General features: G+C 44.6%; 2 protein-coding genes across 2 annotated transcripts in view; one reads left to right on the top strand and one right to left on the bottom strand.

Moving 5' to 3' along the window:
• Window positions 1–7,239: 7,239 nt before the first annotated feature.
• On the top strand, window positions 7,240–17,187 carry Prdx6 (peroxiredoxin 6). Its single transcript, XM_052200688.1, has 5 exons — window positions 7,240–7,403; window positions 11,056–11,212; window positions 14,083–14,229; window positions 15,115–15,261; window positions 16,602–17,187. Exons 1-5 carry the CDS (start codon window positions 7,309–7,311, stop codon window positions 16,728–16,730), a joined length of 675 nt encoding a protein of 224 aa, XP_052056648.1. The 5' UTR covers window positions 7,240–7,308; the 3' UTR covers window positions 16,731–17,187.
• A 1,434-nt stretch (window positions 17,188–18,621) lies between these two features.
• The window catches only part of Slc9c2 (solute carrier family 9 member C2 (putative)), a 59,822-nt gene continuing 54,611 nt past the window's right edge, over window positions 18,622–23,832 (bottom strand). Inside the window, exons 26-27 of the mRNA XM_052200687.1 lie at window positions 23,058–23,113; window positions 18,622–18,657 (exon numbers count right to left, since the gene is read on the bottom strand). Of these exons, the coding sequence (XP_052056647.1) occupies window positions 18,622–18,657; window positions 23,058–23,113 (92 nt within the window). The remainder of the gene's footprint in view (window positions 18,658–23,057; window positions 23,114–23,832) is intronic.

The following is a 23,832-nucleotide window of genomic DNA, read 5'->3' as shown; positions in this document are numbered from 1 at the left end:
AGCAAACAGAGGCATACTTAGGAATGTAGAAAAGGGTCACTACAAACAAGAAGTGGCTCAATTGTATAAAATGTCACCCCACTAGGATAAAAATCACAGTTTCTGGGTGGAAAGATGGCTCAGCGGTTAAGAGTACTGACTGCTCTTCTGAAAGGTCCTGAGTTCAATTCCCAGCAACCACATGGTGGCTCACAACCATCTGTAATGCAATCTGATGCCCTCTTCTGGTGTGTGTCTGAAGACAACTTCAGTGTACTCATAAATAATAATAAATAAATAATATTTTTTTAAAAATCACAATTTACATGTCCCTCAATGGGGCCATGGGAGCAATCTATTGTCTAGAGAACAATGGGGAAAACACACACATACACACACACACACGCATACACAGAGTGTTCTTTTTTTTTTTTTAATTTAGGTAGGAATTGTAAATAGGCAAGGAATAACTCTTAATGTTTTGAGTCCAAAATCCAAAGGCTCTTCAACTCTGAGGCTTATAGTTCTAGACCTTGAGAATCAGAGACTTGTGGCTCAAGGCTTTGAAAGCCAGAGGTTTTGTGCTCTGAGCTTTTCAGAGACTGAGGCTTTTGGCAGTGGGCCTTGAGAACTAGAGGCTTAAGGCCCTAGGCTTTCAAAGTCAGAGACTTACAGTCCGCAGTACTCAAGCCACAGGCTTAATTCTCTGGGCTTTAAGGGCGAGTGGCCTTGTACTCAAAAGCTAATTTTGTGTTCAAGCTTTTGGTATCAGGACGCTCAGCGCTTAGCCTAGGTGGCTCTCTAGAACTTTCCCAGCAGCCGGCATCTGCGCTCCCTTCACTTGGCTGTTTTCAGTCTTCTACCTTCCACCTTCTCCGTTCTCCTCAGACTGTTACCCTTCCAGTACTTCCAGTCATTCAGTCTCAGGTCCCAACTCTTCTCTGGAAGTCTTCAGTGACTTCCTAGATTCTGAGTTAGCCAAGAGCGTGAAGCCTCTGGAGTTCCCCAGGGCCGAGAGACTCCCACGTCACCCTCTAACCACCTTGTAAGTGATGCTTTGAAATAAGTGCCTAGTCTGCAGGCCCCGGGATTTTGTCTGTTCTAAGTGCAACCGGCTCAGCTACCGTACTTGTGAAAAAGGCAATAAGCAATCAGTAGAGCCCACTGGAGGCCTCGTTGGGGCCTTGACTAGGGGCAGATGGGATATAGGAGGGAAGCCGGCCTGAGGAGAGAAGCAGCTTGCTCGCTTGTCCAGAGGAGGGGAATGCTATGCTTCCAGTTTTCCCAGCCACAAGCTTTTAATGTACGGTTTCCTTCTGCCACTCATAGCCTTTTTGCTCCTGAATAACTGCTGGAAGACAGGTGGGGCTACTCTGAACAACTGCAATAAGATCATGGCCAAAAGAAATCTCTAGAAGTTGTTGGGTGTTGTCTAGAGCAGTCATAACTGAAGCAAGTCCTCTAAAGCACTTGTTGTGGCTTCTGAAGACACTGGTTTTCATGGCCAGTGTGGCTTTTTCTCAGGGCATCTGAGAGGGGTTCTAAGCAACCATGACAACCATTGGGCTGACTGTCAAATAAAAAAGTCTTCTTGATTGACAGGCCACCACTTAAGAAGGTTGGGCACAAGGGAAAAATCCCACAGCTGTCAACCAAAAAGTCAAATGTCACTCCTGACAGTATATTCTTTTTTTTTTTTAATGTATTCACTATTGCTTTTTTTTTCAGACACACCAGAAGAGGACATCAGACCCCACTGCAGATGGTTGTGAGCCACCATGTGGTGAACTCAGGACCTCTGGAAGAACAATCAGTGCTCTTAACCACTGAGCCATCTCCCCAGCCCCTGACAGCATATTCAAAAACTGCTACCAATAAAGACCTACTGTGGCATGAATACACTGGGCAATTATTAACAGTGTTTAACTCCCATTCAAATAACACTGCGGGGAAGCTATCCTCATGATCTGTTTCACCAAGGCCAGCTGTGGGCTGATCTGTTCTCTGTCACATGAAGGGAGGAAAACAGAAGAGAGAAAGATAAGGCCTTTCTTTTCTCTCCAGTCTTGAGAATCCCTTTCAGGACACCCCGTACTCCAATAGATAGGTCCCAACAGGCTGTCTATCAGAGGAGGGGGATATAACTTGGACAGTTCTGATCCCACAGCTAGGACAATGGAAGACAAGTGTGCAGCAAGGAGGGTGTGTACCTTCAAAAGAGGCTAAGGGCAAGACGAAGATATGCTCTGCAGCAAGCATAAAAGGAGTCACTGATGAGACAGCATAGGACAAAGAAGTTTGTGGGGTGGAGGGCAGAGAGGATTCAGAATTACATATTGGTTGTATGTCAAAAGAGCAGATGAATATACAAATCTTGAGCTTTTTTTTTTTTTTTAAGATAAAAATGAACATTTTTCAGTGTATAAGTGTAATTTAAAGCCACAGCTCTGGTTATATCACTTACGGAGAAACAATACGTTTTTATTTTTGAAGAATGTGTTCCAGAGGGCATGCATGGGACAGACCTAGGCCCCTAGACAGATGTCACCGATGTGCAGCTTGCTTTGTGTGAGTCCCCCAAGAGCAAGAGCAGGAGCTTCTTCTGACTGCACCACCTGCCTTTGGGTCCCTTTCCCCTAACTGGGCTGCCTTGCCTAGCCTCAGTAGGAGAAGATGCGCCTAGTCCTACTGCAGCCTGATATGCCGGGACAGGCTGACATCCGTGGGAGGCCTGCCCTTCTCTGAAGGAAAGGTGAGAGGGTGGGACTGCTGAGAGAGGAGGAAGGGGAAGCTTCCATAGGGATGTAAAGTAAATTAATTCATTAATGGGGAAAAAGATACTGGGGGAGAGAGAGACTGAGAGAGAGAGAGAGAGAGAGAGAGAAACAGAGAGAGAGACAGAGAGAGAGACAGAGAGAGACAGAGAGAGAGCAGTGAGCCAACACTTGGAAGAAAGAGAAAGGAGAAAGAATTGCCCATGAGAAAGGAGGGCGAGCCGGAGAGTGTGGTACTGTGGAAGCTGAAAAGAAGAGGTTCCAACATAATAATAACAAGGCAGTCAGCTCTGCCCAGCATAGAAAGTGACGAAACGCAGCCACTGGACTTAATAAAAGGTGTTTCAAGGTATGAAAGAAAAGAGAAATGAACAGAAAAGAGCAGGAAGAACTTTCTATTTATTTATTTATTTATTTATTATTTATTTATATTTTTGGTTTTTTTTTTTTTTCGCCGAGACAGGGTTTCTCTGTTTAGCCTTGGCTATCGTGGAACTCACTCTGTAGACCAGGCGGCCTAGAACTCCTTGAACTCCGCCTGCCTCTGCCTCCCAAGTGCTGGGATTAAAGGCGTGTACCACCCAAGGCCAGGAAGAACTTTTTAAATGTAAAAAAGCATTTAAATGTAAAAAAGTGTTAGTTGTTAACACTCTTTTTAAAAAAAGAAAACTTAAAAGGCTTATTAATTTATTTTATGTATGTAAGTACACTGTAGCTGTCTTCAGACACCCCAGAAGAGGGCATCAGACCCCATGACAGATGGTTGTGAGCTACCATGTGGTTGCTGGGAACTGAACTCAGACAGGCAGTGCTCTTAACAGCTGAGCCATCTCTCCTGCCCAGTTAACACTCGTAGAGTTGTAAGGTGGCTACTGAGTCCTGAGAATGCCGAACACTCCTTTTATGTATCCATCTCTTCGTGTTTTATAAAACACGGCATAATAATGCAGGAAAAAGCACCTCAGTGGGCCCTGCCAAGGGGTCCCCCTGAAGGACAGGACTAGTACAAGAGGAAGTTTTATTGGGGGAAGGGAGCCAAGGAGTAGAGCAGGAACCTGGAAAGGGGTAGAGGCAGGGAAAGGAAGACAGAAAAGGACAGAAAGAGAGAGGAAAGAGGAAGAGAAGAGGCCGCTGGGGGCATGTGGGGAGGAGAGAGATCAAGAGCCTCTGACATTCACCCCATCACTGTGTATATTTGGGGAGACTCCATTCTGCCGACTGTTCAGTAATTTACTGCGTGGCTACCAACAATTCATTTCCTTTGTAACATGAATCATGGGTGATGTGAATAGTTATTCTGTCCCTATGACATTGCCTTAGGAATATTCTAGTATAATCCTTTTGGTAAACATACATACAGTAAGTTTAAACCAACATTTTTTGAATATTTTCATTAGCAAACAAAGTGTAGGGTTTCAATTTTTGTTGATCGTCAGCCCTACCCCTCTTTTCCTTCCTCCTTTCCTCTTCCTAAAAGTCCATAGGCTCAGGCTCAGAGGAGAGAGAGAGGGAGGGGGTAGAGAGAGAGAGAGAGAGAGAGGGAGGGGAGAGAGAGAGAGAGAGAGAGAGAGAGAGAGAGAGAGAGAGAGAGAGAGAGAGGAGAGATTGGTTTTTTGTTGTTGTTGTTGTTTGTTTTTTGGTTTTTTTTCGAGACAGGGTTTCTCTGTGTCACCCTGGCTGTCCTGAATTCACTCTGTAGACCAGGCTAGCTTCGAACTCAGAAATATCTGCCTGCCTCTGCCTCCCAAGTGCTGGGATTAAAGCCACCACTGGTGTGTGTGTGTGTGTGTGTGTGTGTGTGTGTGTGTGTGTGTGTGTGTGTGTGTGTGTGTGAGAGAGAGAGAGAGAGAGAGAGAGAGAGAGATATCTTGAAGCAGTTAGAAGAGGACGTGCTGTGTGAACCAGGCAACAGCCCACAAGTCCTGCACTTCCTTGTTAGCCCCCGGGAGATCATTCTGAGGACCTCGGTGTTCTCTCCAACCATTAGGTTGTTTGAAAGCATTTCGTCCTGATACCAGAACCTTCAGTCCTTCATAGCAAATGGTTCCCTTAGCCTGTTTCCTTTCCACATTCTGGCCTCTCCCACAGAGTCCCCCCCTCCTTTCCCACTGTGTTTCTCACTTGTCTTTGAGAAAATGGTCTTAACTGTCCTCCTGCAATGTTCTGGTTCCTTACATATAAGTCACGGTCAAACTCGCTCACCTACAAGGGCCAAAGAACACAGCGGGCTTCTAACTTTATTCACATACTAAATACGGGAGAATATTCTTTGCTTTCACAAGGACATATACTACACCAGGCTTTTGCCTTGAATAAAATTGCCTTCATCTTTCATGTTCACAATATGACAAACAGGATGAAGAAACAGTAATAAAGAAAAAGAAAAAGTCATGAAAAGAAAAGAAGGCTACTTTGTAACCACGGTTTCCAAGTGGGCCTGTAGCCTTAACAGGCTAGAAGACAAAAATTCGAGTGTCATGTGAAATAAACTGTGTTGTCAAAGATGTTAATCTCAACTGGGCAGTGGCGCACACTTTTGATCACAGAGAAAGGAAGATCTCTGTGAGCTGGAGACCAGCCTGGTTTACAGAGTATGTTCCAGAACAGCCAGTGATACACAAAGAAATTCTGTCTTGAAAAACAAACAAACAGACATGTTAATCTCTTCCTTGAAAGAATTCCAGTTTTTGCCAAGGCTAAAGCATGGTTACTAAGTCACCACCAGCATGCTACTTCCGGCACTATAAGTTGGAATAAGTGTTTATCTTACTATACTTGCTTAATTTAAAGTGGTGGCTACATAATTATGCCTTTGATAGAGAACAGTCACTTTGTTTCTGCATCCAGTCTTTTTATGGTGGTGTATCCAATTTTTAGCCTATCTTTGCAACACTGCCCATAGTTCCCTGAGGTCAAGCTACTTTGCTTCCCTACTATGAAATAGTAAATAAATAAAGTGAAGATATGTGCTTTCAAAACAGAAGGGTGGAGTCAAGCTAGAGATTAAGTTACCTTAACTTTAAAATGTATGTTGGCAATCTCTGTGAAGCAAGTATGACCAGTATGTATGCAGACACAAAGACGGGGCTTAACACCACGATGGAAACACGGGTCACAGTGGGTCACTGCAGTCAGTACCACCAATGTTCCTTTAAATCCGTTGAGTCTATTCCAGAGGATTCCTCACACCGAATCCCACTCACAGCTCCCCTGTCCATATCACCGTACACGGTATCATAATTGCATATGATTCCCTTTTCCTATAAGAGTTGGGATTACGTCTCACCTCAGGCCTCCCAGAGTGTCGAGCTAGCAGTAAGGAAAATAAGAGTCACTGCACGAATCATACCATCTAAATAACAGCTACCACTCTCAGAGCGCTTGCCATGTGCTAAGTGGTTTACCTAGTATATACTGCAAGCTTTCCCAGGCTGGACCGCACAGTCTAAAGCAGGACCTCTAGTTAGCCTCACTTAATTTACATAAACTCACTTTCATTTCTCCAACTACTGGAGACTTCTCCAACTACTGGACTCTGGGACTTTCTAACATTTTGTTCTCCACCACACCCTAGCACTGGCCATTGGACCTAGGGCCTCCCACACTCCAGGCAAGCATTCTGCTTCCCCATTCCCCTTTCTTTTGAGGCAGACTCTAAGTTCCCTGGGTTGGCCTTGAGCTTCCTCTGTAGCTAGGAACTTACAATCCTCCTCCTTTCTTCGGAGTAGCTGGGGGTTTCAGGTTTGCAATCACCAGGCTGAGCTTCTAATAGATTCTGGTTTCTGTGCCGAACGTCTACCATCTGTCTCTAATAAGGGCAGGCATCTTCTCTACTTTATGCTTAGAAAATAGGAAGTGAATCAAAAATCTCCCATTTCTTCAGGTGGAAATTGCCTCAGATACACTCGATCTCAAGAAGCCTGTTGAGAAACCTATACATAAGTTTTAGGATTAATATGTTGAACAGTTTATAGTTCATAAGGAACTCCAGGAATGGGGAGGCAAAATAAAATAGGTTGTTTCCATTGCCCCCTTATTGACATTGGTACAGAATTTTTGCTGCAATAAGAAAGACACTTCCTCTGACTTGGCCCCCACCGCAAGTCTGGCTCTTGCCACATCTGAGAAACTCCTGAAGCCTAGGTTGACTGAGTAGTCATTCAGTCAACTACTAGATGTTCATATAAAAAAAGGGGTGAACCGCCAGACCTCTAAGTTGTAAGTCCGACACAGGTGGGAATGCCAGAGGGTCTGCATTAATTCCGCCTTCGCCTAGAGCATCTTTGCAGAGCCTACCAGCCCCCACAATTTTCGGCCTTACGCTTCCTTCCTATTGCACGTGGCCTCCTTTCGCTCCAGAATCTCACTTGCCTGCAAGCTCCACGTGAAGAACCGCAGCGGCCAGACTCGCGGTCGCTCCGCCCCACCCCGCCCCGCCCCGCCCCGACCCCGACCCCGCCCATCCGGCCACCGCTGATCTAGGTCTCCGCCGGAGCCCGCCCGCTGCTCACTGCTGCGGCTGCGCCTCCTGGTTCTCAGCGTCACCACTGCCGCCATGCCCGGAGGGTTGCTTCTCGGGGAGGAAGCCCCCAACTTTGAGGCTAATACCACCATCGGTCGCATCCGCTTCCACGATTTCCTGGGAGATTCGTAAGTGGCCACCGCGTTGCCCTGCCAGGCGACGGGTCCCCAGAGCTACCTGCTCCGCTTCTTTCCGTGCTGCGCTCGGCCGCGGCGCGTCGCTGACTTAGCCCCTCACCGGTTCCCGCACGTGCCCGTCGCCGGGGTCCTGCCCAGCATCGCCGGGCGTTGCTAGGGACCTGCTACGTCTGGCTGGCCCTGCGCGGATCAGCGGATCCTTCCCTGACCCAGCGTGGTTGTGCTGGCATGGGGGAGGATGTCCTTGGGGAGGACGGCATGTTGTCCATTTAACCTGGCTTTGTAAACAGTGCTGGGTTTGTGCGGTGGTCGATCTGAAAGCCCAGGGGAGGTGGGACAGGGTCGTTCGGTGTTTGAGGTCACTTCCCGGGATGCTTGCCCAGGGTTTCCCTGCCCGCCCTCCCGCCGATCCAGAATGTGCACCCTGCGGAAGGTGGGTGCCTAAGGCCAAAGTTAAGAGTACACAGCCGTAAATTAAGGGCTGGCCCGACATTATCTGAGGTCCAGCTTAACTGCAGGGAGTGTTATTTGCCGACTTCCGAATTTTTAAAAAACAAACAAACAAACAAAAACTACCTTGCCAAGTAGCCAAAAGACTTTGTCCAGAGCCTCCTTCGGTGGTCAAAAACAAGATTATATGTAACAGCTTTGGGAGGACCCAGGCGATCTGTAGGCGTGGCCGTGAATCTAGGAGAAGCAACGCTTTGAGGGAAAGGCTGATAAGACCCTGTGGACCATTCCAAGGCTAGGGACACGTGTACCTCCCCACTTTGAGACTCTTTGTTTCCCAGTGGTCCCCTCCCCCTCTGCCTTGCATCAGCGCCCGGCCTTGCTGCTGAAAGCAACAGTGGTGGCCATAATGGCTAGGTGTGCACCGATATCGTCTTAGTTTTACAGCCCCTGAGTGCGCAAATTGTAAGATGCTTAGTTTCGGTCTGCGTTATGTTATGCATACGTGTCAGACTATGTTGTGGTTCTGGAGTTTCAATGCCCTACTATACTCAATGAAGAAACTCCTGGGTCTGTCTGTGTCTTTTTCATACCTAGTATGTATGTATGTATGTATGTATGTATGTATGTATGTATGGGAGGACAGAACGACTTATGAAACTACTCAGTGACCAGGCAGGGAAGGAAGCATCAGAGAATCAGGCGAGGATTCTTTCCTGAGGTGAGTTTGGCACCTACTGACTAAAGGAAAGCAGAGCTTTTAAAAGAGAAAGGTAGACTAAAAAAAGTAGCAAATGGAACCCTCAGGCCTTGCAGGAGAAAAGTCTAGAAATAAGCATGACTGCCAGTCTCATAATTCAAAATCTTGTGTTAATATTTATCCAAGACTGCCCACGATCTACACCGTGTTCCTTCCCGTTCCTGTCTGCAGCCCACACCCCCAGGAAATGCGAGGTCTTGCTGGAACTCTTCATCTGTCTGCATGGACGAGAGATAAATGTGAATCTAAAGCACATGTACTGTGAAGATAGCCACACTGGAGTCCAGGGCGGAAATCTTTGTGATTGTTTATTGATCAGATCTGATTTAAAACGTTACATGTCCCTGTTGCATCCAGGCGACTGTTTTATTCCAGCTACTAAGGAGACAGTTGGGAAGATCCTAACTTCAAGGCCAAGCCAACTTAGTGAGGCTCTATCTCTAAATAACAACTAAATAAACAGATGAAGCAGCAGCTTAAGATGAGGTGAATTTATAAGCAATCAGAACAGTGTGCTTAACCCCAGTGAGTCATGATACGCTGGTAACAACCGAGAAAGACATTTCCACCCCGTGTGTCATTTGTAATACAAGGGATTTGCCTAGTTTTTCCAAACTCCATTCTGGAGACGATCTCAAGTCATTTTGCCACTTACGGACTCAAATATCCTTTGGAGGACAAAAAGAAACTTTAAGCATTACTCTACCCCTGATAATTAGAAAGAGCCAAAGGTTTGGGGAGCTGTGTGGGTTTGAGTAGCTTTGTATGGCCTCTGGATGTGGAAAAGCATCTTATATATCCCAGGATTCCTCACTAATCAAAACACCTGCACCAGAGGTGCTTTTCTGGTAGGAGAGACCCTTCTGTTAGAGGGAGGAAGCCTTTCCTCTGTTGAAAATGAGGAAAGGAATGGCATAATGTCCTTGAATTTCTTCCAAAGAGTAGGGAAAGCAGACATTCTTGGAATGCCTTGAGATGCACCTTTGTGTGTGGAGGGGAAGGGGCAGAAATGAGTTCACCAGCATGACTCAGCAAAACAAACCATTGCCTCACAATTTAAAAAAATTCTAATTCATCACTCCTGTAATAGTACATTAAAAAAATGCTCTGTTCCTTTTCTTATTTTTATTTTTCCTGCAATTTAAGTCTCATCTGACCACCATTGGTCCTTCTCCTTAGAACCTAAGGCCTAAATGTGACAGCTAGATCAAATCTCAAAAGATGCTTGTTGCTCTTCCAGCTCCATATTAAAACAAAACAAAACCTAGCTACATCACCATCTCCACAGTCTTCAAGTTTACCTCTTCCCTACCGCGGGGGGGCCCCATTCTCTTAGACCTTGCCTTGTGCTGAGTTGAGTGGCACGTGTAGGTGGAAGGCGGGGTGTGGCTTCGTCTGCTTTCTTTGTTTTTTGTGCTCGTGAGGCCTGCCAAACACTCAGAATCTAGGCCAGATTGAGTAATCTAGCTTGAGACCTTGGCCCTGGATGGCTCAGGCAGTGGGAGTGTACAGGACTTCACGCCGGGTTTTCCTTGGAGCCTGAAAGAGCCTAGGAGTGGGATTGTACTCTGCACTCTGTACTGAAGTTTCTTGGGAACTCAATTTGAATCGTCCTCAAACTCTGTACAATGGTAACCTTGGACATGGATTCAATTGTAGACGGGGAAGGGTACATTGTAGGGTGTCTGTGTATTTTCTACCTTCTTGGTTTAAAGTAAGAAACTGCAACTGTTAAGTAGTAGCATTTTTTGTCGTGGTGCAAATATGGGCGCCTTGTTTAACAGGTTAGATCAGCTGAGTGACTTTATGAAAGATTTTATATCTTGCCTGCTTCCAGAAAGCCAAGTGCCAAGCTGAATTTTATTTACCTCCAAGTCTGAGGCTAGAGCTCTTTCTGCTCCTGGTTACATAATCTGTTTATTATTATAATCAGGCATCTGTGTGGATTTGGGGCATAGTAGGTGATGAATTTCAAGGACTGTGCTAGAAAAAGCCAAAAGGCTCAAGGAATATTTCAATAGGGTGCTTGACTTGAAAAGCACAGATTTTATTGACTGAAAAGGAGTCACAGTGCGGTGACTAGGCGTGGTGGGTGGTCCACATTATTAGACTCAAGCACTCTGGGAGGCAGAGGCCGACCTGTCTCTGAGTTCAAGGCCAGCCTGATCTACAGGTTTGTTTGTTTGTTTTTTTAAGTGACACCCTAAAATGAATCCTTTTGAACCACTTATCTTGAATCTTATATGTTTGATGTATAAGGTTTTATCTATTGATAGATATTTGAGCTGTCAATTTGGGCTTCTCTGGAGACAATGTTGGAACTAAAAGGTTTAAATGTCTTCATTATGCAGACCTTTTAAGTACAAATGTTGGGTGTTTCATTCTGCGTGGTGGTGACTGTCCACTCAGTTGTGACCTTCTTCTTCATTCCAGATGGGGCATTCTCTTTTCCCACCCACGGGACTTTACCCCAGTGTGCACCACAGAACTTGGCAGAGCTGCAAAGCTGGCACCAGAGTTTGCCAAGAGGAATGTTAAGTTGATTGCTATTTCAGTAGACAGTGTTGAGGATCATCTTGCCTGGAGCAAGGTATAGTTCTATGATCTGAGATATATATGTATATATGTGTGTGTGATATATATTCCTCCTTTCTGTTGCCTCCCATCCATTCCTAATAGCCTTTATGTCTTCCAAGATGAAGTGTCTTTTTATGTGCTAATGATTGATTGATTGATTGATTGATTGCCACAGCTCCCTCCACAGCTTTGAACAGAACCAGGCAGGACTAGGGGGAGAAGCAGCTGAAGGTTGAACTGTGCATCAGTATTGATGATTTAACCAACCGTGCCTGTGCAATGAAGATTCCATACGAATCCTAATAGAGTTCCATGAATTGGATTGCTAAACGAGTGTGCTTTCCTGGAAGGTTAGGTATACCTGGGACATGGAAGCGCCATCCTGAATTCGCACATCTATTCATCTGCATCCTTTGTAAATGCATTTTCCTAAATTCTGTATGTTCCAACAAGTTAACTGGTCCCAAAGAAAGGATCATAAGAGTCCCAGATTTTTTTCTGTCAGATTGAAAGTTGTGATTGGTATCGAAAGTTGGGGTAATCTTCCTGATCTGATTCTTCTGTGGAATCTTCTATGTCTGCAGGTAGATCATGTCCAAGTTGAGTTGAAGACTCAGTAGTGGTAAACATTGTAGAACTGTTTGGTTGTTGGAGGGGGAAATGGCGGTACCCTTGCTGATGACCAGAGAGGTCAGGGAAGACTGTGCTCCTTAGTAAGAGAATAGGAAACGCTCCACTTAACTTTCCCCTCCTCTATCAGAAGTATTGATTGGCATGTGCTGTAAGTCTCAAGTTTCATAGAATATAACTTGGTTTCTGAGATAAAAGTGTATGTAAATCTCGGGTTCAGGAGTCACTGGTCAACTGAAAGTCAGACTTCAACTTTGTAGTGATCTCTGTGTTGTTATAGCCAACGATATCTCAGTTACCGTCTTACCTGGTTTCAACCTTACCTCTGCTCTGGCTTTTCCGGATGCTGCCTCCAGCTGTCCATACTTAGAATAACTGTTCATTGTCTCCCAGCTTTTAATTGGTGCTGAAGTTGGCCCAGGCTTATTTCCTTCACTGACCACTTTTCTCTTCCTCCCCTTGGTGAGCACTTCCACACACCAAGATAAACTAAAAATAACATCCCTGAACTGCTTCTCAGAGTCCCATCTGTCAGGACTCCCCTGGTTCCCTGGTGGTAAAACATGGCCTCTTTGGCACCTCTCTTGGCCACGCAGACATGTTGAACCTAGCATGTATAAAAGTGGACGCCATTATCTATTACGATATTCATCCCAGCCAGGGCCATTCTTAACGCCTCATGTTTTCACAACCCTAACGCTGTCGGTTTATCCACACACACTCATAGGCACCCTGTATTAAATACATCCACCCACCTGTACTGTACTGCCTTGCTGGTTTACCTCAAATGGCACTTCATTATAATCTTTTTTTTTGTCTTTATCTAGAATTATGATACCTAGTCATACTTCATATCTCCTCTTTAGTCCTTCTCTAAATCTCTGCATATTACTTGTCTGGTCACTATATTTCCCCCTCTTGGGAGTGTAGGGTCCAGAAGGAGTAAACTAGCTCACTGCTACAAAAGTTCTCAGTATAGGTGACAGGATTTATTGAATGAATGAATTGAAATTTCTGCTTTGAGCAAAAGTACTTACAAGTCTTTGGGCAGGATGTTATAATCGGCTGTTACAATATACCACACAATACCTCCCATTTGTATGTATGTACCGAGCACTGTCAGTCATGTGAGATTAAATAAAAGGTAGCGTTTTGGTGTGTGCTTTGGGCTACATTCCACACCAATTAATCCTAAATGTATAGGATCAAAGGGTGGCGAGTAGGAGATTAAACAGGGTTGTCCTCTTCCCTGAGGTGGATTTGTTTCATTCTGCATACCTTGCCAATGGGAAACTGGCATTTCTACCTCTTCCTCGTGGGCAGTTTCTCATTAGATTCTGGCAAAGCCCTCTACTATAAGCCAATGGATATTGAATGACTTGCTCAAGCCTGCCCAGTTGAAAAGGATCTGAGCTTCAATGTTTTTTCTGTGCTAGATGGTAAAGAGTGAAATTGTCCTGACTTAGGATAAAATAAAGACAAAGTAAATAATGTGGTTCTTTGGTGTCTGTGAGTGTAATGTACTGTCATTTAAACAAGTGACAAGGTCAGGAATTAATGTATCAGTACTCAATAATGTCTATCAATATCAAAATATAAATAAATCACAGAAGAGTTGAGAGCTCATCGTCGTCACATAGCACATCTAAATAGAAACATGACTGGGTTCATTTGTTCCACCTTCTTAGAAGTTTCCAAACTTGTGTTCTTCTGGAATGGAAAACAAATTCAAATGTCCAAAAGCAATCGCCAGCTTTAATCTATAACTGATCACGTAGGGAAGCTGGCAGGAAGCTATTGGTTCTAATTTGGCTGGTGACTAACAGGTAGCCATTGACCCACAACTTCAGGCAATAAAATTAATGACTATGCTAGCCATTTCAGAGAGAATCGTGTCTCCTCTCATCCTTCAAAGAAATGCAGAAAAGTCCCAACTGCTTCGAATCTGCCAGCCTGTCAATCCGGTATTCATTCTGATGAGCCTCACATGAATAATAAACTCACCTTTTTCTAATTTTAAATCCACTTCCCTGTTAACTTCCTAAACTCTCCTAGTTACCTTCTGCTAATATTCCTTTGAGTGAGTAATTGCTTGCAATGAGGAGTATCTATCTGTTCATGCATCTTACTAGAATTCCTTAGAGAACATGATTGTGATGATTGTTCCTTGGCTTGCAGACTGATTCTTAGCGCGCTGAGATGCAGAGACCCGTGTCAGGTTTAAGACTCTTGCTCCCCTTTCTCTTGTTTCAGGACATCAATGCTTACAACGGTGCAACACCCACAGAGAAGCTACCATTTCCCATCATCGATGATAAGGACAGGGACCTGGCCATTCTTTTAGGCATGTTGGATCCAGCAGAGAAGGATGATAACGACATGCCTGTGACGGCCCGTGTGGTGAGTCGTACCGCTGTGGGGAATGCTTGAGCCAATACGAGAGGACTATGTACAGCTGTGAGGCAGCTGTGTGCTGGTGATTGCGTCCTTCATACGCTCGTGCAGAGTAGCTGGGATATCTAGCTAAAATTTCTGTTTAATTCATAGCTGTTGGGTATCTACACATTTTCTAGAACTAAAAAGAATCTTAGCTCTACGGCTCCTGCTTAATGTCCACTAATACAGAGCCCACGTTAGTAATGTATTTATTTATATAATAAATAAATTACAGCTCACATTAGTAATAAATACGCGCACAATAACCATCCTAGGTGAACTACTAGTACACCTACTTGAAGCTCAACCCTGAATGTTTGCATTGCATTTTTTTTTTTCTTTCTGGAACAGCAAAATTTGAGGAATACTTAGACAAGAAAGCGCCCTGAGACCCAGACGGAACTTTATCCACTCACCCGCACCTTTTTTTTTTTTTAGTTGTAGAACTGATAGAGCAAGTGGTTCTCAGCCTTTGGGTTATGACCCCTTTGGGGGTCAAATAATCCTTTCACAAGGGTCACAGCATATTCTGCATATTAGTATTTACATTGTGATTCATTACAGTTGTAAAGTAGCAACAAAATAAATTTGTGGGGATCACACGAGGAACTGTATTAAAGGGTCGCAGCATTGGGAAGATTGAGACCCCCTGTGTTAGAGGCAGGGTAGACAGACAAGGAGGAGTCTTTCCCTCCCTGGTTTGGCTACCGTGTAATGAACTCCTCTGCCGGATCTGTTTTCTTACTTCCCTGGACTGGGGGAAGAGGTCTGGCGCTCATGAGCCTGGGTGCCCAGAGGCAACTCTGCAGCCGTGTACTAAAGAACGCCATATGTGTGTGTGTTTTACAGGTGTTTGTTTTTGGCCCTGACAAGAAACTGAAGCTGTCTATCCTCTACCCGGCCACCACGGGCAGGAACTTTGACGAGATTCTCAGAGTGATTGACTCTCTCCAGCTGACACAATCAAAGCCGGTTGCCACCCCAGTCGACTGGAAGGTAAGGCTGCTGAGGATGCCGGGTGCCCAGATCTGAAGGACAGGCGCACATGGCCACATGCAGAGTCTGCGTTTCTCAGGTTTCTCAGTGTACCAGGAGGATCTGAGACCATCCACACTGTATAAAACGCAAACTGGTTTTTTTTGGGGGGGGGGGTTGTTTTGGTTTGTTTTGTTTTTGCTAACCTTATATAATCCCAACATAGGTCACAATGATCCCTTTTCATCTAGAAGTTAAACATTCCTAAGCCAAGCTCCACAATCCAGAACTTCTTGAGGACGTGATGCATGCCACATTTCAATTTTTGGAGGTTAGGGATGTTCAACTGGGAAGTGAACACACTCCGTATCCCAAAACGCTCACATACGACACATTTCCTTTTCAGATACAGAATACTTAACATAGACAAAATTTTGGAAAAACCTTACATCTGTTACCTAATGAGCCACATATTTCTTGTTGGGGTGGAACTTGCGGTCCTTGCATTCCAAGGAGATAAGCTCAAGTTCAGCCCAAGCTACATAGCAAGGTCCTGTCTCAAAACTCAGGAAGGGAGCAAAGTTTGACCGACTGCCTCGCCTCTATCACAGTGGCTGTATAACTGCTGGTATACTGATGTTATAGCATTTTTCTCTTAGGTCTCATGTAACCCAGGCTGGCCTCAAATTTTCACCATTTTGCCTGTGCCTCACGTGCTAGGATCTCAAGCATGTGTCACCATGGCCAGTCATAAATAGTCCTGGGAACTAAACCTCGGGCTTCATGCATACCAGGCACAGCTACCTTCTGACTCAATCTCCACCCTGAACCCTTTTAAAATAGGAGCTCAGTGTTCATCAAGGGCTGGCCTTGGACTCTTAATCCGCCTGCTCCGGGACGCTGAGATTACTGACATACACTACCACCCCCAGATTGTTCATAAACTTATAATATACCTAAGAAAGATCTCAACAGATAAATATGACAAGATAACACACCAAGAGAGTCTTAAGTGCTGCTTTCTCCTCTTGAGTATTGGGTTTTGATTTTTCTGACAGGTAAGTCCTGATACAACCCAATAGTATCTGTAAACTGAGAGATTGGGGGGAGGGAGTAGATTTTTAATTAAACTTTAAGGAGTAGTGGCCAGCTATAATGGAATTTAAAGTAGGACCTTTCCTACTTGTGATGGAGAAATACTCTCCTAACATGTCAAGAGTCAGTTTGTAAAACAAGTTCCTCAAAGAAGAGTAAAGAGAGTAAAGAATATTTTCATTTACCACTTTTCCATAATGAATTCTTTGAGACTTCTTACCATTACAGTAAGGTTGAATCGTACCATTCTTAATGTCTCCCAACAGAAGGGAGAGAGCGTGATGGTCCTTCCCGACGTCCCTGAAGAGGAAGCCAAACGATGCTTCCCTAAAGGAGTCTTCACCAAAGAGCTCCCGTCCGGCCAGAAATACCTCCGTTTTACACCCCAGCCTTAAGTCTCTGTGGGAATTGGGGCTGCAACTGCGCACCCAGCACTGGGACCTGAAGATGCCAGCTGACAGCTGCGGGTCCTCGCAACAGTTCCGTAGAAAGATCATGGCGTGATCACAGCCGAAGTCGTGTAGATCGCTCACTATACTACTGGGTCATTAAATGGAAATGGCACCAAAACCTTCTCGGGATTCTTTCTCTGTGCCTTCGCCAGCATTCTGCACCTCTGCCTATCACAGCGTCCTGCTTTCTTTGAAATGAAATATGTATTGGCGATTCCTTAGATCTCTGCAGGGTCTGTGATGAGTAAGGTAGTGCCAGTGTGGGCTCCATGCTAGAATGATTAAACACCTTTTGTAGCTTTCCAAACTGAATCTTCTGTTACCCATTTTGGAGAGCGCTAAAGTGGGGAGAAACTTTCAATTCTGTATTTTTGGTAAATAAAGTGTGAACAGCCTGGGAGTATTCTTACAGGAAATCCATCGTAAGTTTCTATGAAAGTGGGCTCAAAAAGCCCTTCGCCTCCCAAGAGTGCGCATTGTATCTCCTGGAGTTTCCACACCTGCTCTCTGGTGATATCTGCATGTGAACACACCTTATAAAAAAGAATGGTGACAATATTTTACTACTCAACATCCTAGTAGTGTGGGTGGCCATTTCTGAATTCTGCATTTTGAGGTTCAACAAATAAAATCCTGATCAGAAAACTGTTGTCAACATTTTAAAAGCATGTTAACATTTTAGACTCACACTAATAGGCATTCTTGCTGGAATGGCCATGAGTATTTTTCTCCAATGACAGATAAATCTCCATATAGGGCACCACCCATGAAATGGTACCACCCCAAGAGAGACTGGATCCTACATCAGTTAACAGTCAAGACAATCCCCACCACAAAATTGTCCATGAGCCCATTCAAACTAGGTAATTCCTCAACTGAGGCTCTCTCCTCAAGTCTCTGTTATGGCAAACTGATGATCAAAAGTAAGCAGCCCTCCACCTAGTTTGAAAGTTCTTTCCACTACTTCTGAAAAGCAAGTGGACCACCCAGGACGTTAGAGGCCAAGTCCAACGATGAGCGTGGGTGAGGCACAGGAAAGGGCTTGGTCCACGTCACCCTTAAGTGACAGCACCAGAGGAATTAGATCAGAAAAAAAATGAAGCTCTGTGGTCAAGTACAGTCAAGTTTCAGCAGTGTGCAGTCACACCTGGTATTTCTTGACACCCATAAGACCACTCAGAACCCGTCCTGAGAAGGTTTGAAAGCTTCAGCTTTTTCATTTAATTTATTTACCTCTCCTTGTTTTCTCAAAACTATCATATATTCTCAGTCTGGTTGAAGTGAGGAGAAATAATGGACTCTGAACAGTTATTCATTAACCATAGCATTCCCCTTTATTTGACTTTGAAAAATAAAGCAGAAATTTCCATTGGACAGGACTGTGCAATGTTAAGAATGCAGCCTCCTCCCAAACTTTGCTTTCAGTGACCAATATCGTGGAGCATTTTCCCATCTTCAGCACATTAAACTAGAGAGGGAAAACACAGAAAGTCAGAGAGTCACTAAGTATGGCAACTTCACAAGGAAAATCTGCAGGTACTGCATTAACTGTACATACACCTCATTTGCCAACTTACTGTTATGACTTGTGCTCAGCTAAGGGAAAGAGTTCCATCAACACTAAGTTTTAAAGGATTTTATATTATCTTGAAGAATTTTGAGTATCTCACGTATAATGCAACTACTAAAGATCTGAAGTGTTCGTGGAGGCCCATTAACTGCTTATAAAACTAATGCGGCAGTGAACAGTTGGGGCAGTTTCTAAGTTGGCGTCATTTCTAAATTGCGCCGTCATATCTGCCTTTACCTGATTCCACACGCCAGAGCTGTCTCATTAATATGTCTTCCTAAGGAGGTGTCCACTTTCAAACTGCAAAAAAGAAAGTCAAAAATATTAGACTATGAGCACTTCCAAAAAGGCTTCTTACCAGTTAAATGGAATCAGAAATTAAGGAAAGGTTTCTATTTTCATATTTGGCACATTTTCCCTTAAAAGAGCTTACATGCTAAGGGCTCTGAATTACAATATGATTAACATGCATATTTCTAATTTTTATTTAGTCATTTGTTTTTATTTTATGTGCCTGGGTGTTTTACCTGCATGTATGTGTACTGTGTGTGCCTAGTGCCTATATAATACCTGGATCCCCTGGAATTGGAGTTAGAGATGGTTGTGAGCTACCAGTGGGGGTGTTGAGAACCAAACTTGATTCCTCTGCAAGAGCAGCAAGATCTGTTAACCACTGAGCCATCTCTTCAGCCCCATATATTTATTTCTATACCATAAAGAGAAACTGCATTAATTTTTTGTTTTTGTTTTTTTGAGACAGTTTATCTGTGTAACAGTTCTGACTGTTAAGGCCAGGCCAACCTCTAACTCATAAAGATCCACCTGTCTTTGCCCCCCAAGTGCTGGGATCAAAGGCATCTACCACCATTGCCTAGCAGGAGCATTTAATTAGCAATGGGCATTACATACATTCAACTATCAAAGGTGTGCTTTAGAAGAGAAGTGCCAGGAAATTTAAATTCTAGTTAGCTTTATGAGTCACTATGGAGTACCTGGAAACTTTTTCCACAAATTGCAGAAGTGAAAACTTTTAAGAAAACAATGGGGCCTATGGGCTGGAAATATGACTCACTGGTACTCTGCTCCCCTAGAATGCTTGAGGCCCCGGGTTCAATTCCCCGGCCCTACAAATAATAGTGATAATGATGAGGCCTGGAAGAAAGAGTGAGGTGTGAGAAGCCCAGCTGTCTGACTCTAGTGAGGGTCCTGTCAGAGTGAGGAGAGGATGACCCTAGAAGAGCTACCTAAAAATTGCTGAGCTGGTCCTTACACTGGGGGCTGGGAGATGGCTCAGCTGTTAAGAGCACTGGCTGCTCTTCGGAGGTCTTGAGCTCAATTCCCAGCAACCACATGGTGGCTTAACAACCATCTGTAAGAGGATCTGATGCATTCTTCTGATGTGTCTGAAGACAGTGACAGTGTTCTCACAAATATAAAATAAACAAATGTTTAAAAGGAACACTGCCCATGACCTTAATGGGTGCAGCTGCCATTTCCTCTGACAAGCACACTGCATATTACCTTCATCATAAATGTAGGTGATAGGACGAAATCTTCACTTAAAAGAACATTATCGTGGACATCTCCTTGAGGATGGTGTGTGTGTGTCTGTGTGTGTGTGTGTGTGTGTGTGTGTCTGTGTGTCTGTGTGTGTGTGTCTGTGTGTCTGTGTGTGTATGTGTGTGTGTCTGTGTTTCTGTGTGTGTGTGTATGTGTGTGTGTGTCTGTGTGTGTCTGTGTGTGTGTGTCTGTTTCTGTGTGTGTGTGTATGTGTGTGTATGTGTGTGTGTGTATGTGTGTGTGTGTGTATGTGTGTGTCTGTGTGTGTGTGTGTGTGTGTCTGACTTTTGCTTAGAGGACATCTAGCCATTAGAAATCAGAATGAGGCAGGCTGTTGAAGGCCCCTAAAGCCTGGCCTTAGCACCCATCACTCCTATGCCCAGTCAACCTGTCAGACCTATCTGCTCATGCACTCCACCAAGAGGTAGGCGTTGCTTCAACAGAGCTAGTAGGAGACTAAACGGAGAGAGGGGCCCTACCATCCTGAGAGTTGCAGACAATCCTACCACCTGGCTCTCTATTCTGTTCTGGCCCAGGGTAACAAGTGCCCTGCGTTCACGATGTAAGCATGGCTTCTAGCACTGCTCAGACTTCTCCACATCAGCTCTAGCTGAGGAGATCAAGAAAAGTGAAAGCAAAACTATACATGGCTTGAAAATCACATTTCAAAATTTCTGGGTTTTGTTGGAATGTTTATGACCCACAGCAGTGATCAGCACCTCAAGTATCCCAAAAAGGTGTAGTAATAGCATTTATGTCTCAGCGGCAACTACTATTGCTGGTTTCCTAAACAAGTAAAATGCCTAACTACATTCTAAATACTTACCCACATACTCATAGGTAAATGTAGCTCTTGTCCTTCTTCAAAGGAACTTCTTTTGCAGCAGACAGAGACCATTACAGAAGGTCACAGCTAGTCAAAATGTAAAACGACTGACTCTGTGGCTCAACGCCCACTCCCACCCCCGAGTGGATACAGCTACAATACAGTCTTTTCCACCTAAGGCTCAGGGAACATCACAGAAGATGGCTACAAAGATGGCTATAACCAGGGGAAGAGAAACTATGCTGCAAGGTCACATCCTACACCCGTGAAATCTCAACAATATGGTGGTCTAAGCAAGACCTGAACAATGACACCAGTGGACATGCCAACGTGATTGGAGGAGTCACCCCTAGATGTGATACAGGCAATTACAAACTGCTGAGTCAGGGAGAATCAATCTTTCCCAGAGATGAACCCCAAATAAATGGTTATCTAATCCCAAGTGGTCAGCCTCCACCCCAAATATCCAGATAAGCAGCACTAAATGGAGGTTTTTTTTTTTAAATCTTTTTTTTTTAATTATGTACTTTATGTATATAAGTACTATCTTCATACACACCAGAAGAGGGCATCAGACCCCATTACAGATGGTTTGAGTCACCATGTGGTTACTGGGAATTAAACTCAGGACATCTGGAAGAGCAGTCAGTGCTCTTAACAACTGAGCCATCTCTCCAGCCTGAAGTTTAATACTTACACACACACACACACATACACACAAGTCTAATGACAATAATTTAAAAAATAAGAGGCCATGAATTTGAGGGGGAACAGGAGAGGAGTTAGAGAGCAAAGAGGGAGGGAGAAGTGATGTAATGATATTTTAATTAAATAAACTAATACTTTTTAAAGTTTCTGTCTTTATCTTTAAAAATCCAGCCGGGCAGTGGTGGCCCATGCCTGTAATCCTAGCACTCTGGGAGGCAGAGGCAGGCAGATTTCTGAATTCGAGGCCAGCCTGGTCTACAGAGTGAATTCCAGGACAGCCAGGGCTACACAGAGAAACCCTGTCTTGAAAAAAAACTCAAAATCCAAAATTAATAATAATAATAAATAAAAATCCAAATAAGTTTGCCATCCTACTCAATAATGTTGATATAAAACTGATAGTTTATAAGGAAATTAGCAGTTAATTTGGATGCTACTCTAGGACGATGCCCACGATCAGCCTGTGGCTTCACAAGCCCGGCCTTAGAGGCCTGGCGGGACAGCCTCCCCAATAGCACACTCCGAACGGGAAAAGCATGACCACTTAGACAGCTCTGCTTGGGTCTTGTCTGGACGGGTGTTCCTCCTCTCCCCACAGATCCTTGCTTTCTGACGTAAGGCTTGAGAAAGAATGAGGTGAGGAAACCTAGGTGTGTCAACTACACATGTCTATGTTGTCCATGCGCATGTGAACATGTGTGCATGACATCATGCCTGTGTCTGGAAGGGGAGCCGGAGATGATGTACTCAGATCGCTCCCCTATCACGTCTCCATAATTTAGTTATTTTATTTTTAAGACAAGGTCTTTTACGGAGCCTGGAATAGATTTTAGACCGGCGGACTAAGGAGTCCCACAATCCACCTCTCCTATTCACAAGCTACTGCGGCGTGCTGCCATGCCCAGCTTTTCCATGAAGATGGGGTACCCGAACGTAGGGTCCTCAAAATCTGTAGAGGAAACACACTAGCCGCCGAGCCATTTCCCCGGCCCTCAAAGTTACAGGATTCAAAACAGTGTTCCCTTTTTTAAGTAATGCAGATTAGTTTTGTCTCAGTTAGGCCAACGCAGTTGTAACAAGGTGTCTTTTCTCACTACCTGCATTTTGCTCCCTCAGCTCACTACTTTTTTATATATTTAGAAACAGGGTCTCTCTCTCTCTCTCTCTCTCTCTCTCTCTCTCTCTCTCTCTCTCTCTCTCTCTCTCTCTCTCTCTCTCTCTCTTTGGTTTTTTGAGACAGGGTCTCTGTATAGCCCTGGCTGTCCTGGAACTCACTCTGTAGCCCAGGCTGGCCTCCAGAAATCCGTCTGCCTCTGCCTCCCAAGTGCTGGGATTACAGGCGTGCACCACCACCACCACCACCACCACCACCACCACCACCGCCGCCGCCGGCCAGAAACAGGGTCGCACCCTTGGGCTGCTCTCAGACTTGCTAGGGAGCTGGCTAAGAATGACCTTAAGCTCCCCGTCCTCCAGCCCTGCCTCCCGAGTGCTGAGATACAGGTGTGTGCCACCGCACCTGATTTACCCAATTTAGCTGCATCTGTAGCTATGCAGATTAATAGTCACAATAAGGAAAACCTATCCCAAGTGCCCGGTTTATTACCTCATCTTTTCTTTTCCAGTTATAGTCTTTCTTGGTCGTTCGAAGACCGGTGTTGACTGAGATGAAGAGGGAGAGGGAAAAAAGGGAACATTTGAGTAAAGGCAGCAGGAGGTTTGGGATACCATTCTGCTCTCTCCATGTAAGTCTTCTCTTCTCCTTCCCCTTTCCAAATGGACCCTTGACTTTCTTCCCTTGGAGTTTTGCTAATAAGCTCCTAAAGGTCTACTATATGGACTGGCAAGCAGGTCCCACAAACAAGCAGGCTGAGTCCAGGCAAGAGGGTATAGTGTGGACTATGGAGAACTCCTGCCACACAAGTCGGTTGCTATCTCATTCATCGTTGCCAGACAACCTCACTTTTCTATTTTTTTTTCCCATGGCAACTTATTGAAAAATTTCAAAGCAAAATACGTGTCAGGGTCCAAACTCAAGAAACTAGGCTTACCATTTTTGAGTTTTGTCTCAAGCCCACCACAGAATACTACTGCTTCCTTTGGTCTAGTGTCTTGCCAGGGGGCTAATGAAAGAGTGGTCTCCTCTCAAACTAGCAACTCATTAAGAATTGCATGGTCCATGCTGGAGAGATAGATGGCTCAGTGGTCAAGAGCACTGGTTGCTCTTCCAGAGGTCCTGAGTTCAATTCCCAGCAACCGCATGGTCGCTCAGAACCATCTGTAATGGGATCTGATACTCTCTTCTAACGTGCAGCCATACAGAAAGACAGAGCACTTGTATACATTAAAAAAAGAAGAAGATTTACATGCTCCCATGTACC

The sequence above is a fragment of the Apodemus sylvaticus genome, chromosome 12 (assembly GCF_947179515.1).
Source record: "Apodemus sylvaticus chromosome 12, mApoSyl1.1, whole genome shotgun sequence".
Classification (NCBI taxonomy): Eukaryota; Metazoa; Chordata; class Mammalia; order Rodentia; family Muridae; genus Apodemus; species Apodemus sylvaticus.
The sequence above is the reverse complement of the archived record's forward strand: the minus strand, read 5'-3'. Positions and strand labels throughout refer to the sequence as shown.